The sequence below is a fragment of the Lissotriton helveticus genome, chromosome 3_1 (assembly GCF_964261635.1).
Source record: "Lissotriton helveticus chromosome 3_1, aLisHel1.1, whole genome shotgun sequence".
In the NCBI taxonomy this organism is placed as follows: Eukaryota; Metazoa; Chordata; class Amphibia; order Caudata; family Salamandridae; genus Lissotriton; species Lissotriton helveticus.
The window spans coordinates 1,634,108,659-1,634,125,039 of NC_136061.1; the positions used below are offsets into that span (position 1 = coordinate 1,634,108,659).

Below are 16,381 nucleotides of genomic sequence, written 5' to 3' on the forward strand. Positions count from 1 at the left end.
CCTTTGTTATAGTTAGAAAAACCTCTATTCATTCTTTCTATATAGACCAAGCTTAAGCTACACAAACATTACAAATTGTAAAGGTATTGTTATACCTTAAAATTAGAATAAGTACCACCTAAGTACCACCTACAAACATCTATTACTTTATTTATTCTTTAGACGCAGACCAAACTTAAACTACAAAAAAATTAGAAATTCTAAAGTTATACTCATGACTTTAATTTATAATTTACACACAGCTTCAAATTATTTGAACTCGCACACCTCCATACAGACTGTATTCAACTCAGTAGCTACACTGTATTACATATAACTCGCCACCCTACCATGCACTGTTTTCACACAAATGAGGTGATTTGTGAGGTCATAAGTTATATTGTAAATGCTATTATTTTAGATGCTATAAGTGATATAATATAAAAGGGTTTAAGAAGTGCATGGAGAAGGCGCCTGTCAGTCTGTCTTACAATTCAGTTTATTGAAAGTAAACCCTCACTGAGGAATACAATGCCTAATATGTGAAAACAACTACACAGCAGGTTCGAAGATAATAAAAGATCTTTCTTGAAAGGCCTGTTCACAAAAGTTAGTAAAGAAACACATAATGGAAACACGTTATATACAACTGAAAACAGGGGATTGAAAGATAGCATACCCACAAGTGATTGAAAAGTAAGGTGCAAGTCTTACATTTCAAACTATGACATTTAGTTGAAAAAATACTTCGAAACTCACCTCTTTAAATTCTTTCACTGTTTTAAAGTAAAGTCGCTGCTTTTCTAGCAATTCCAAATACTCATCATTTAACTGGTCCCGTCTCATTTTATTTTCCTGTTTCTTTTTTTCCATCTGTTGGAATTTTTTATTTATATTTTAAAAATTCAACCAGATAAAATATAACAAATGACAGAAGAACAAATAGCTTTCTTTCCATATGTAGAGTTAAGGTATGCCAAGTCAAAATATTCTGGTGATATACATATACATACTAATAAATAACACATTCAAATAAAACACTCTAAAGCAGAGCATTAAAGACAATCCAAAAGAAACATATCAGTTTAAAAAAACAATCATGCATGGCATAGAGTTGTAGTCTAATATGTTTAAAAAACAATGATAGTTGTTTTGTTACATATATTGAGAAAGAAAATATCACTTTAGAAAGGAACTTAAACTTTCAACCCATTTTGCCAGGTTCTTTCATCGAATCACAGAGTAGGCAGGACTAGTTACTGTTATAATTCCACAAAAAATATATGATATCGTTGGCCTGGCATTCTTGACCAACCTTCTCCTTAGTACTTACATACCTAAACAAAGGGTCCAAAGGAACAGTATACTGTGTACAAATAGAACAAACAGACAAAACTAACTTGGGGTGGAAAAGAGGCTTGCTTATATGAAAGGCCCTGTGATTACATGCACTAAAGTTAATACGGCCATTGAGATGTCATAATTTGCTAAACTAGCAAATTTTTTGTTACATTTTCTGCAAAGAGATGGTAGAATCAGAAGGAAAAGGAGCTGATGACAACATGGGTTCATGATAGGATGGATAACAAGAGACAAATTGTCCAAATGCCAATCACTGAAATGGCATCAGGATATTGTGTACAGAATGCAGGGGAGAGCTTCTGACTGATTTATGGTGTTAAAAGGTAGTTCATTTCCAAGCACAAGTTTTTCTAGCTTTATTTTACTTGAGATTATCGAATTTCATTCTCCTTCTATTTAAATAGACAACTGAGCTTACATATAAATGCAGTAATATGCTTTACGAATACCATCACTCACTTTCTTTAAGTGTGCTGAAAGTAACAACAACAAAAAAGTATTCTCCATCAAAGTAAGTTTTTAAATAATATGAAATAAAAGATAGGACACAATATCAAAGATAGTAGTCAAAAAGTTGTTCCCCTTTGCTTTCATGTTAGCCACTGCATGTTCACCTGTGCTATGGAAGCTGTCTCCCCCAACCTGCCTCATGTCATTACTAGAGACTGCATTTTCGAAACCTAGCACGTCAGGCACTTGAGTGTCACTGGATGAGAGAGGTGGAAATTCTTGGTGTTGAGGATGAGAAGGTAACGTGAGGCAGTAGCTCCCTACCAACTTCAAAGGTATCTTCTCACTAGGACCTCAATAATGAAATAATGTCGTAGAGAGTGATTGGATTATAGGTTTAATAATTCTGTTTTCTGTGGCAGTTACTCTTTAAACTTATGAAGCTCTGTATTAAGATAAAAGTACACTTATATAAATGAACAAAACAAAAATAGGATGTGCTGAACTCACCTATGCACAGAAAAGAACACGCTCTTCCCTTAATTTGCTCATCAACTGCCACAGAGGTTATTTTTAGCATTTCTGTTATAAATCTAAATGTGAAGAACAACTAACAAACATCCGCGAATCAGACAATAACAGCACATAACATGGTTGCATACCATGGGATATTATTAATGACATGACAAGCTCATAGGGAAGGCTGGGGGTGGTGAGGAATCTGTAAGAAAATTACACATCCTCCCGAAATATTACTGCCAATGCTGAGTAACTTCTCTTTTGGATGGATATATCTTCCCATAGGTTTCTCACCTTATGAATGAGCCACATAGCAATACCTCCCATGGAGGTGGACCTGAGAAGTGTTGATTAACCAAGGAAATCATGCAAACCAGTCTTAAAAAAGTACTTATCAATGAGTGCTTGGGCTGTAAAGCAGTAAGGTTTGGCAAAAATATGCAAGGATTACCACCTGGTGGACTTGCAGTTATTAGTCACTGGAACGCCCCTGAAGCAGCTGTGACCCTAGTGGACTGGGCCCAAATGCCCTCCACAGCATTCGTTTTGGCTAAGGTGTAGAAGATATTAATATAAATTATGACCCAATGTGTAATTGTGTGTTTGATGACCTCCCTGCCCTTAGCTATGGCAAAGCCCACACAGTGCTGATCATCCACTCAATTATTTTAGTGCGGTCTGAGTAATAGGATGATGAATGCCTGGGGTTAAGTCTATGCTCCTCTTCTCTGGTGGATGAGAAGAAGGGAAGAAGGAAAGAAGAGTAATGGACGGGCTCACATGAAATGCAGATATAGGCTTAGGGCCTGAAGATTTTTAACCCACCACCTGAGATATAGTCACCACATGAGTGAAGTCGAGCCGGACAACCATACATTGGCTCTAATGGGTGCCATTAGGAAAGTCAGTATATAATTCAAATTAAATTGAATAACAAAGAACAATGAACAGAGTAGAAGGAAACAAGTATACTACCCTTTTATAAAACATGCCAGTGGTGAAGATCTAAACATGAATGGCCGGTCAGGCACATTAAGGAAGATAGGGGTTCTGAATAGTCTTTTAACTGTAGGTATTGTCAGATACTGAATGGTAAAAGACAGTGTAAATTAAAAGATGTCAGAAAAAGCATGTCAGAAAAGGATTCAGGCTTTCTAACTTGCTCAATGAACACTTTTGTTCCAACAACCTGCATGGATCTCACAGGAATTTCCCCTTCAGCCAAGATGACATCCACAACTTAAGCAGGAAGGCAGAAGGAAACTAGATGGCACTGCTAAATCTCCAAGTGTACAGATGCAATGTTAGGGGATTGGAGTGGAGAACCAGACCATTCTGCAGGTTTGACTTTGACCCCAACGCCTCCATACTACCCGCCTTCATAGGCTTCTGCTCTTATGACATCACTTATTGAGTCAGCGCTATCTTCGACACTGACACAGATTCTTTCCTCAGATCTGGCTCTTACATTGTCTTCTGAGCCTTCAATGTTGTCTGAAATCCATCTAGTTGCAAAGCACAAGTTACTACTTGTGTAACAATATATCTTTAAGAGACATTAGTTAGTGATAGATTCCTTACCTTAGAATATCCCTAGGCGTCATACTGGATCCGGAAACTTTTGCGTAGCAATACCCCTGTGCGTCGGTAGGCGTCGTCCGCGGCTCCGCGTCCGTCGTCGGCGTCGTTAGCGCCGGAATGACGTCGCCGGTGTACTTAGACGCCGCCCTGGCGCGCTGACGTCAGTTCTGATACACAGCTTTTCCGCGCCAGATACGCAGAGCCATGATAGAACCAACACTGGTGCCATGAAACTAGGGCCCTGAAAGGGGATGACCGTAACCCTAGATATCGGTTCGCAGAACGGGGAGGATGGGTGGGTCGGTAAGGAATCTATCACTAACTAATGTCTCTTACAGATATATCGTTACACAAGTAGTAACTTGTGCATCTGAAAGAGACATGTTAGTGATAGATTCCTTACCTTAGAATAGATACCCCAGCAATACCAACCCCGGTGGTGGGTCTGCGAACCAATAATCACACCAGAAAGTCCTGGAGGACGGAACGGCCAAAGAAGCCATCCCTCCGGACTGGCTGTCCAGGCAGTAGTGTCTTGCGAACGTGTGCAGCGAGGCACAAGTAGCAGGCTGACATATGTCCTGCAAGGGGACTCCCCGGCCCAGGGCAGTAGTAGTCGCCGTGGCCCAAGTAGAATGGGCCCTCAGCCCAACAGGAGGTTCCTTTTTAGCCAATGAGTAGCATGCCTGGATGCACAACAAGATCCACCGAGAGATGGTCCGCTTGTGCACCACCCGTCCTTTCTTAGCGCCCACGTAACCAACAAAGAGTTGATCATACACCCGGAACTGGCGTATGCGATCCAGATAGTAAGAGAGCGCACGTTTTGGGTCCAGACGGTGGAGCCTCTCTTCCTCTTTCGAGGGATGCGGAGGCGGAAAAAAGGTGGGCAAGGTGATGGACTGCCCGATGTGGAAGGCTGTGACTACCTTGGGCAGGAAAGAAGGTCTTGTCCGCAACACAACCTTGTCCGGATGGACAGAAAGGAAAGGAGGTTTGGAAGAAAGAGCCTGGAGCTCACTCACTCTCCTGGCAGAGGTGATGGCAACCAGGAAAGCAGTTTTCAGAGTAAGAAGACGGAGAGGACAGTTATGAAGTGGCATCACGAATGGAACAGGAGGGAACATGTGTGTGACGCCATTCAAAAACCTATTTACAATTGGGGACTTGAACAAAGATGGCTGATCAGGTAGCCTTAAGAAGGCGGACAGGGCAGAAAGGTAGCCCTTGATAGGGCCCAGAGCAGAGTCCTGCTGGGCAAGAGAAAGAAGGAAGAGGAGAACCTCAGAAAGGGGGGCAGAGAGTGGATCCACAGCCTTTGCTGTGCACCATGCCACAAATCTGTTCCACCTGCAGGCGTATACCGACTTTGTGGAGGGACGCCTGGCTGCCAGAATGACATTACAGACTTCAGGAGGAAGTCAAATGGCCTCAACTGTCGCCGCTCAATCTCCAAGCTTATATGTGGCGACTGGACAGGTTCGGGTGGAGGACCGTCCCCTGCTGAAGTGACAGAAGGTCCTCCTGAAGAGGCAGACGAATCGGGGGATCGACAGACATGCTGAGTAGCTCTGGATACCAATATCTTCGTGCCCAGTCCGGAGCCACAAGGATAACCTGGGCCTGGTCGCGCCTGATCTTCTTCAGCACTCTGGGCAGAAGTGGTATAGGCGGAAAGGCGTACAATAGACCGCAACTCTACTCGCGACAAAAAGCGTCTCCGAGCGAGTCCCGCCTTGGAAATTCCAACGCGCAGAACTGATGACATTGCGCGTTCTCTTCTGTGGCGAATAGATCTAACCAAGGCTCTCCCCACTGCTGAAAGGGGCCTTGCGCCACGTCCGAGTTCAGACGCCATTCGTGATCCATCATGCACCGACGGCTGAGTTCGTCCGCCCTGGCGTTCAGAGAACCTGCCAGGTGTTGAACCACCAGGGTCACGCCCTGATGTTCCAGCCACTGCCAGAGGCGCAGAGCCTCCTGGTAGAGGGCCCACGACCCCACCCCGCCCTGTTTGTTGCAGTACCACATGGCGGTGGTGTTGTCCGTGAACACCTGCACTACACTCCCCCGGACAGAGGGAAGGAATGCTTTCAGTGCAAGTCGGATCGCCCGCAGCTCCAGAAGGTTGATGTGGAGCTGGGACTCCGCCGGAGACCAGAGGCCTCTGATCTCCGCCTCTCCCATGTGGCCCCCCCAGCCTGGAGGGAGGCGTCCGTCACAACTACGTGCTCCGGTTGGAGTAGGGAGAGGGATCTGCCGCTGACCCAATCGCTGTCCGTGAGCCACCACTGCAACTGTCTTGCAGTGCCCTCCGAGATCAAGACATGGTCAGACAAGTTGCCCTGATGCTGGGCCCACTGAACCGCAGGTAACCCCGGCGGGCCGGCAGGACGGGGATGTGGAAATAGGCCGACTGCAAGTCCAACGCTACCATCCAGTCTCCTGGGTCTAGGGCAGCTAAGACCTGAGCCAAAGTCAGCATCTTGAACTTCTCCTTCTGGAGGAAGCCGTTGACGTTCTGTAGGTCCAAGATAGGGCGTAGGCCCCCTTTGCCCTTCTTGGGTACCAGAAAGTAGTGGTAGTAACAACCACACCCTACTTCTGGCCCAGGAACGCGCTCGATGGCCCCCTTGGCCAAGAGGGCCGTAACTTCCTCTTGCAGAAGTTGCAAGTGATCCCCCGACACGCGGTGGTATTGCGGTGGCATGGCTGGAGGGGTCGTCTCGAAGGGGAGGGAGTAGCCCCTTCTGACGATTTGCAGCACCGACATGTCCGACGTGGCAGTGCGCCAGTGGAAGTGGTGATGGCGAACCCTGCCCCCCACTGGCGTCACATGGGCCTGAAAGCACGGACTAGGAGGGTTTTGAGGCGGATGCTGCAGGGGGAGGTGTGGACTGGCCTCGCCGGTGTCCCCGACCGCCGCCACAGCGGTTTCCACGGCCGCCACCGCGCTGTGTATTAGTCTGCGGTGCGTGGCTGGCAGCACATGTGGGGGCTCCCCTTCCTTAGCCACGAAAGGAGCCTAAAGGCACCCGTTTGCTGGCGTGGGGCAGAGAGGCCCAAGGACTTGGCCGTAGCCCTGGAGTCCTTAAAACGCTCAAGCGCATGGTCTGCCTTGTCGCCAAAAAGGCGACGGCCATCAAACGGCATGTCCAGAAGGGTGTCCTGGACATCAGCCGAAAAGTTGGCTGTCCTCAACCAGGCGTGGCGTCGCACCGCCACCGTCGTTGCCATCGCTCTGCCCAGTGAGTCCGTGGTATCCAGCCCACACCGGATGGAATAGCGTGCCGCATCTCGACCCTCCGCAAGGGCATGGGCGAGTTTAGTCCGGGCCTCCTCCAGACATTGTGGCAGCACGTCCGCGACCATGTCCCACAGAGTGTGGGTGTAGCGGCCCAGGAGGCAAGCGGTATTGACTGACCGCAGTCCCAAACTCAGGGACGAGAACACCTTCTTATCGAATTGTTCGTACCTCTTGGATTCCCGATCGGGCGGAGCCGTTGGGAATGTTGTCTGGGAAGTAGAGGCCTGAATAACCAGGCTCTCGGGGTGGGGTGGGAGGACAAAAAGCAAGGGTCACCCGGAGCCGGGCGGTAGCGACTGGCCACGTTCCTATCTACAGGCTGACCTGTAGCGGGCTTGGACCAAGTGCCCAAAAGAACGTCACACAAGGCCTCATTAAACGGCAACAGAGGCTCAGTCGAGCTTGCCTGCGGTTTAAGGACCTCAGTGAGGAGGTTAGTCCTCACGGCCGCGACGGGGAGCTCTAGGCCCAATGCCTTGGCCGCCCGCATCAACACTACACTGTAGACGGCCCCCTCCTCCGTAGCCACGGTTGGAGGGGAGACAAAACCAGTGTCTGGCGAAGTGTCCAGTCCACTGGCATCCCCAAGCTCATATGTCCAGTCCTGTTGAGACCGGCACAGGGTCCACAGACCCCTCCCAATCTCCCTCGTCACACATTACCTGAAATTCAGGTTCAACGGATGGGGCCGGTTCGTGGAAGTAAAAATCTCCATACGACGTCGAGAGCGGCGCCGGAACCGAATCAAGGGTAGGATTGGGGGCGGTGTCGGCGACACCCTAGGGGCCGGCGTCGGTGAGGTCGTGAGGTCGACCGGAGACAACCCGGATTCGGATCCAGTGAGGGCCTGCGATGCGGGGACCGAAGTCGCCGGCGGCGCCGGGGCCGAAGCACCCGGCGGCGTCGTAGCCGAAGCCCCCGACCCGCTAGGCCCCCCAGCCGGGACCGCTGGGCCCGAAGGTGCCACGGAGCCCAGCAGAGGAGGGAGAGACCTCATGGCCATGAGGTACCGCTCGATCTCCTCTGGCGTCGCATCGTGCCCAGGGACCGGAAGGTATGGGGCAGGGTGCGAGGCCCGCGACTCCGACGGAGCCGCGTGGGTGGTGTCACCCGAATCCCCGGCCGCGTCGCGCGAGCATCGGGGTGGGTCGGAAGAGCGATGACACCTTTCCGACCTCTCATGCCTCTTACCTGAGGACCGGGATCCTGAAGACCGATGCCGACTCTCGGAGCTACGAGTGCTCCGACCCCGCGACCGGTCCCTCGACCTCAAATGGGACCGGGACCTTGAACGGCGCGGGCCGACTGCCGGAGCTCAAGCCACTTGCGGGACCGCTCCCGCCTAGCCTTAGACGTCAGAGCCCGGCAGTCAGAGCAGGTTCGGTCGTCGTGGTCGAGGCTTAGACACTGAAGACACCGGCGATGGGGGTCGGTAACCGACATCAGTCGGCTACACTTGGAGCAGGGTTTGAACCTGGGCATCCCTACCGGCACCGTAGGAGTCGTAGCGACTCGAGAAAAACAGATCAAAACATCAAAAAAAGTTTAGTCAAAAAGTGACTAAGGGGTAGAGCTTCTCCGGATCTGCGCTAGCTGGCGCGGAAAAAAGAAGAAAGAAGAACTGACGTCAGCCCGCGAGGGCGGCGTCTAAGTACTCCGGCGACGTCATTCCGGCGCTAACGACGCCGACGACGAACGCGGAGCCGCAGACGACGCCTACCGACGCGCAGGGGTATTGCTACGCAAAAGTTTCCGGATCCAGTCTGACGCCTGGGGATATTCTAAGGTAAGGAATCTATCACTATCACTATCACCTGCCGAGCACCTGCACTTCCAGATTCACACCGACCCCAAGACCACCTTCAGTGGCACCCTAATCTACAGACCCCCGGGACCACGCACACAATTCAGCGAGGACATCGCCGACTTCGTCAGCCCGCACGCCCTCTCCTCCGCTGACTACATCCTCCTCGGGGACCTCAACTTCCACCTGGAGAACAACAACGACCGCAACACCACCACCCTGCTGGACAACCTCGCCAACCTCGGACTCAAGCAACTGGTGACCACCCCCACCCACGAGGCCGGAAACACACTCAACCCGGTCTTCTCATCCAGCAAGGACATCGCCTTCAGCCACGCCACCGGACTCCACTGGACGGACCACAGCTGCGTCCACTTCAGCTTCAGAAGGACCACGATCCACCATCACCAGCAACAGCAACAGGCTGCACGCAGAAGCTGGAACAAGATCACTGCCGACCAGCTCGCTACTTCCCTGAGCAAGAACCCTCCCACCAGCACAACGAACCCCAGCCAAGCGGCCACCAACCTCACGAAATGGATCAGCGACTGCGCAGACGACCTCGCCCCTCTGAAGGCCCCGCCGAGCCGACCCGGCAGCAAGAAAGCCCCATGGTTTGACGACGAACTCAAGAGCTCCAAGAAGAACTGCAGAGCACTCGAGAAAACCTGGCGCAGAGACCCAACACCGGACAACATGACTGCCCTCAAGCTCTCCACCCGAAAACACCACCAACTGATCCACGCCACCAAGAAAACCGCATTCAAGGAACGACTGGACAACAACGCACACAATAGCAAGGAGCCCTTCAACATCGTTAAAGAGCTCTCCAACCCCAACGCCGGAAACAACGACATCACCCCTTCGCAAGACCTCGCCAACTCCCTCGCCTCCTACTTCCACAACAAGATTGCGGACATACACAACAGCTTCTGCACTCAACCGACGCACGCCACGATCGAACCACCGCCCCCCACCACCACCCTCCACGCCTGGACCCCGATCAGCACCGAAGAGAACGTCCGCACGATGAACCCCATCCACTCCGGATCTCCGACCGACCCCTGCCCTCACCACGTCTTCAACAAGGCCGACGCTGTCATCGCACCCCACCTACGGGACATCATCAACACCTCCTTCGACACCGCCACCTTCCCGGACAGCTGGAAGCACGCCGAATTCAGCGCTCTACTAAAGAAGCCATAAGCCGACCCCACCGACCTCAAGAATTACCGCCCCATCTCGCTGCTGCCGTTTCCAGCTAAAGTCATCGAGAAGACCGTCAACAAGCAGCTGGCCGCCTTCCTCGAGACAAACGGATCCCTCGACTCCTCGCAGTCTGGCTTCCGGGCCAACCACAGCACCGAGACCGCCCTGATCGCAGTGACCGATGACATCCGAGCCCTGCTCGACAACGGAGAAACAGCGGCCCTCATCCTCCTAGACCTCTCCGCGGCCTTCAACACTGTCTGCCACCGCACCCTAGTGCAGCGCCTCAGCAACGTCGGAATCCAGGAGAAGGCACTGGAGTGGATCATCTCCTTCCTCGCCGGAAGGACACAGAGAGTCCGCCTCCCCCCGTTCAGATCAGAAGCCACCGAAGTCATCTGCGGCGTCCCTCAAGGCTCCTCGCTCAGCCCAACCCTCTTCAACATCTACATGAGCCCCCTCGCAGCCATCGCACGCCATCACAACCTCAACATCATCTCCTACGCCGACGACACCAAGCTGATCCTCTCCCTCACCAACGACCCCGCCACCGCCAGTGCCAACCTTCACGAAGGGATGAAAGAAGTAGCCGAATGGATGAAGAACAGCCGCCTGAAACTGAACCCCGACAAGACGGAAGTCCTCATCCTGGGATCTTCACCCTCCGCCTGGGACGACTCCTGGTGGCCCTCCGCCCTAGGCAACGCACCCAAACCAACAGACCACGCACGCAACCTGGGCTTCATCCTGGACTCCTCCCTCTCCATGACCGGACAAGTCAACGCCGTCTCCTCGTCGTGCTTCAACATCCTGCGTAAGCTACGTAAGATCTTCCGGTGGATCCCCACCGAGACAAGGAAGACGGTCACCCAGGCCCTCGTCACCAGCCGTCTGGACTATGGCAACGCCCTCTACGCCGGAACCACCGCCAAACTCCAGAAGAGACTCCAGCGGATTCAGAACGCCTCAGCCCAACTCATCCTGGACATCCCCCGTCGCAACCACATCTCCAGACACCTGAAAGACCTGCACTGGCTCCCGGTCAACAAGAGAATCACCTTCTGCCTCCTCACCCACGCACACAAAGCCCTACACAACGAAGGCCCAGGATACCTCAACAACCGCCTCAACTTCTATGCTCCCAAACGCCAGCTTCGATCGACCGGCCACGCCCTCGCCACAGTCCCCCACATCCGAAGAGCCACCACAGGGGGAAGGTCCTTCTCCTACCTCGCCGCCAAGACCTGGAACTCCCTCGCGACCCACATCCGCCTGACCCAGGACCACCTCGCCTTCAGGAAGCAGCTCAAGACCTGGCTGTTCGAGCAGTAGCGGACCCCCCACCCTAGCGCCTTGAGACCCCCGGGTGAGTAGTGCGCTATATAAATGCTTTGATTGATTGATTGATCACTAACGTGTCTCTTTCAGATAGAAAAAGGCAAAGCATTTTTTGAATACTAGCCCTTGGCAGAACACCTTCCTTAGGCCCAAAGAGTTCCCCAAATGGAAGATCTGTTTGGGTCCAGTTCAGAGGCCCTTGCCATGCCTGATAAAAAAAAATGACTACACAGAAAGGGTTTATTCTAACAAACGTCTTCTTCCCTGTAATCTTGTATCTTGATTTACAGAATGCAGCTGGTGAGGATACTTCCATCAGAAAAGAATAGCCTTTACCCCTTGGGCCTTTTTCAGAACATTTCCTTTCTTTACTATGGTTGAATGACACACAGCAGATACTTTGGAGTTGGCCCTATCCCGCTGATGCAAAATTAAACATCTTTACTGAAATGTTAGTGCTGTCTCCCACATTTAGGAAATGCTTGATCTCCTTTAATGAGGCCCTTTTTTAGGTCGAGCCTGGCAGCAGCGCGCATGTGCTGCTCGCTCTGCGAGACTGCTGTAGTAGAGTATGGGAGAGAAGCAGCGCCCACTCTCGTCCCATATTTTTAATTGGCTTTTGTCATTGTCTTGCGTAAATGCTGCCTCTTGATTAGTTAATAGGCTTGTTAGTCCCTCCTTAGTACAGCCTTGTCTTCATTTGTAACCTCCCATGGCTACCGGCCCCTTTACTTTGGTTGTTACACAGGACCTGTTATTTAGTCTATAAGCACTATTTACTTTATTGGGTTTCTCTTACTGCAGACACGACATGCTCTGCTTCAGCTGAAACTGCTTGTGGTATTTTTAATCAGCACGGCCGCCTGTAACATGGGTGCCCGCTTTCAATCAACTCCCCCAAATAAAATGGATTTAGAAATGATTAGCGAATTAAGTTATGTGAATTCCTGGTAGCACATAATCGTATGCTAATGGGCTGCGCTCACAACAGCACATGTGTTACATGTCACCTGCGCTAAGCCACCTGATGGGTTGTTTTCAAAAGCATGTTTTATTAACAACAACACCACCAACACCACCACCAATACCACCACCACCAATGCCACAATCACCAATCCAATACCACCATCACCACCAATACCACCACTAATACCACCACCAATAACACCACCACCAATACCACCACCAATACCACTACCACTAATACTACCACACCAATTCCACCACCACCAATACCACCGCCACCTATACCACCACCAAACACCCGCAATACCACCCCCGCCCATACCACCAATACCACCCCCACCAATACCACCCCCACCAATACCACCACCACCAATACCACCACCACCAATACAAGTAATACCACCACCAATACCACCACCACCACCACCAATGACACCACCACCACCACCAATACCAGCACCAATACCAGCACCACCACCTCAGTGCCTCTCGCTCACTAGTAATAGCAGGGGCACTGTACGAGGCCAGAGCTGCAGCCAAGACCATCCCTCCCGACCTCCCTCCCTACATGCCTACCAGAGAGCACAGGCCACCCTGCACCAGGAGATGAATCCAGGGCCCCACTACAGCTGGAGTATTTTTTTGTTAGGCCAAAGATAGCAATGACGTTACGCAATGCCACACTGCACACTCAAATCAGAGAGATGGCAGGAAATAGCCTGCCCCTCCCTGCTCTTACTCCTGAGCCGCGACAGTGTAATCACTGAGCGAAAGGTGTTGGAGCGATCTGTTAGTGTTTATGGCACGGATTATATGTAACTCTCACTTCACACTTTATCTGTGTGATTTACAACACTTACACATCTAACTTGCATGAATGCGAGACCTATTGCATTGCAAATGCTTGTTATTCTATCCTGGCTGCATGAAAGAAACCTTTTTCAGACCTAGCAGTCCACAATAACCAGATTGCATAGACCAGCCCCAGGTGACCTACAGTTTCTTTCACATAAAAGTTAAGTGGTCCCCACTTCCTCCTCACAAACTGAACCCAAATGCCTTTCCCACAGTCTCCCAGATAGAGTCCCAGACATTGGTCAAAGATCACTTTCAACACACATTGATTCTTCTCTAGGACTTGGGCTTTTCTATCAACACACAGATATCTCTCCTCAATCCAAAGCTGAAGATACCTTTCATCGGAGCAGTGCGTGGCACAAACCCACATCAGTGCTTTTGTTTCTCCTCAGTAGATTGTAACTTAACAGGAGGTGTTTGCAGTGCTTAAGACTACTAGGCCTCACAGTCTCGTGTATCCTGTTGGTGTCATGCCAGATGATAGATGAAGGCCGTCTAATGGGGCCTTAGTAAACCATTGGTCTTACATCAAAGGGAGTCTCTTGGCTTGGGTGCTGCTCTTTAAGTTAACTTATCCAAATCTCCATTGGAAGATGGAACCCTCCAGCCTCCTAATGGATCAATTCATCAGGTATCCGCATTCCTGGGCACCATAGTCATGTATACCTCCTCACTGCCCCTCTGGGTGACATGATGGTCCGAGGCCTTCTGTCTGCATCAAAGCAATATCTGCATGCAAATATGCTGGAACTCTGGGTTGTCCACCTTTCTATGATGGCATTCCAACTTTCCAACTCAGGGACCATCAGTCTGAAACTGTCATATAACACCACCGCCTTTCTTTGTATCAACAGACAGGGTGTTGTGGGACCATATTCCCCATGTCAGGATGTGATTCACCTGTGGCAGTAGGCGCAATACATTTTTCAAGTAGCAGTTCCCCTTGTATAGGAGGATCGAGCACAGCTGAACCTCATTGCCCTCGATTTTGCAAGGAGAATCTGGTATGCCGATCTGGTTACATTCAGCATACTGCATCCGTTCATCTCCTGTGCATGGTGTACCTGCCCTTGCAGTAATAATCTGACTTATCCTCTGGGAGTGACTAAGAGGGTACATGAGCCGTCCTGAACAAATCAAGCATTGCTAGCCGGAAGGCCTCGGCCCAGGAAATACAACTTAATCTTTATCAGTGTTTTAATATTTTTACAGACAAAGAGGAAGATCCCACCATTAGAAAATGGCACTGGTAATCGGAGTAGTCCCAGTAGTGGGACAGTTTCCTCGAGGAAGAAAAGGATTTCTCATTCCTTCAAAATAAAAAATAAAAATTGTGGGAGAGCTTTTGGGAGATCATTCGTTCTCAGTAGATTTACCTAAAGATGAAGGGAAACAGTTCGGCATTTCACTTGGGCCTTGGCCAAAAATACTTTGGCCTCCCGATCCTGCATGGTTTATGGGTGATGAGGAGTCAGAGACTACAGCTTCAAATTTCAAGCCCAGACACCAGGTGTCATGTGGCTGCGACAAGGACATTTTCTTACTGCATATGTGAGAGAGAACAGCCTGTGAACCTTTAGGCACACACAAATGACCTTATCATTTTTTAAATGCAGAGGAAGCTCCTAAGAGAAGCACTTAGAGAGCTACAGACCCACGTTGATGATGTACAGGAAAAACGTGAACTGATGACATCATGCGAGGGGTAATCTAATATGCTCTGATGTTGTCACATCTGGAGGGAGGTATCACAGCTGAAGCTGTCTGGTGCCACCAAAAGGATCTGGAGAGATTTTGAAGTGGAAAGCGTTTTGCTAGAAAACTCTGAAGCCTGCAAAAAGACATAGCCATCATAAATGGGAACTCTAGGCCAGAACCTTCTACTGCAGTTACAGTCTGTAGGGATTCACATTTATGAACATGGAGTCTTATCCCAAAGGCTCTACAACATGCCTGCAGTTCCTCCTGTTCAGGCTCCTCCTTCTCTTTCTTCTCTTTACTTTACTAACAAACAATTGCGGGATAAATGTTTCCATTTGCAGCTCCTGGGTGAATGTCTGGATTAAAACATGACTCGTGGTATTTGCCGTTGTGCAAAGGGGCTTACATTTTGCATGTTTCTCATTATGTGGGAAAAACACATTCACAATTACAAACAACATTGGTAAAGTCTATGGCTATGGCCTTGGCAAGCACGCAATTGTTTTAATTATTCATGTATTTTTACATACATATTAAAAACTGGCAAAAATATAAAAAAGTATAAAAATAGGGAGTAGCCCAGCAATTCAGGCACACAAATGGAGTCACTGAATGCACTCCTTTTCAAGTGGCTGTGCACATTTGATCAGGCAAAAATTTAGTCCTTCACAAAGCAGCACAGACATGAATGGATGAAGGGGACTGAAACACTGCACCGTGCTTTATGCAGAAGGAAAATGGGAATGCCACCAGGAAAGAACGCTGGATGAAGAAGCTGCCGAGAGCCTCTGGATGCGAGTATTATTTTTTTATTATTATTTTTTTTTAAACCATGTGTTTGAAGAGAATGTCCGACCTAAAAATGGATTGAGTACAGTGGTCCCCCTCCAGTGTTCACAGCACACCACTATAAAGTAAAACAATGTTATAAACGTATAATCTGCAATGTAACAACTAAGAAGGGTTGCGGTAAAATGTTTCCTAAACTCCTTCCTTTATAAAGCAGTCAAACAAATCAGCCTCGACTGAGATTCATGTCTTGCTGAAATCATGGTTATATCAGTCAACAAGGCAAGCCTTAAAGGTTCCACGAACAAACATGAAAACAAATATGTTTACCTTTAACCGATTCTGTTTGATTCCTTCTACAATCTGCTCCATCTGTCGCAAAAACTGATCACGTGTACCAGAAGAAGCCATAGCTCTGTAATGTAAACAGATAACTTGAAAATGCAGTCTTAAAGATCGGTTTCCGTGTTACAACTATTATTTATTTCATTTAGTAGAACATTAAAACAGAAACTTAT

General features: G+C 49.4%; 1 protein-coding gene across 1 annotated transcript in view; it reads right to left on the bottom strand.

Annotated features, from left to right (window-relative positions):
- Positions 1-16,381, bottom strand: part of CCDC93 (CCC complex scaffolding subunit CCDC93) — a 1,137,947-nt gene that overhangs the window by 12,125 nt on the left and 1,109,441 nt on the right. The window contains exons 21-22 of the mRNA XM_078682376.1: positions 16,194-16,278; positions 739-852 (exon numbers count right to left, since the gene is read on the bottom strand). Of these exons, the coding sequence (XP_078538502.1) occupies positions 739-852; positions 16,194-16,278 (199 nt within the window). The remainder of the gene's footprint in view (positions 1-738; positions 853-16,193; positions 16,279-16,381) is intronic.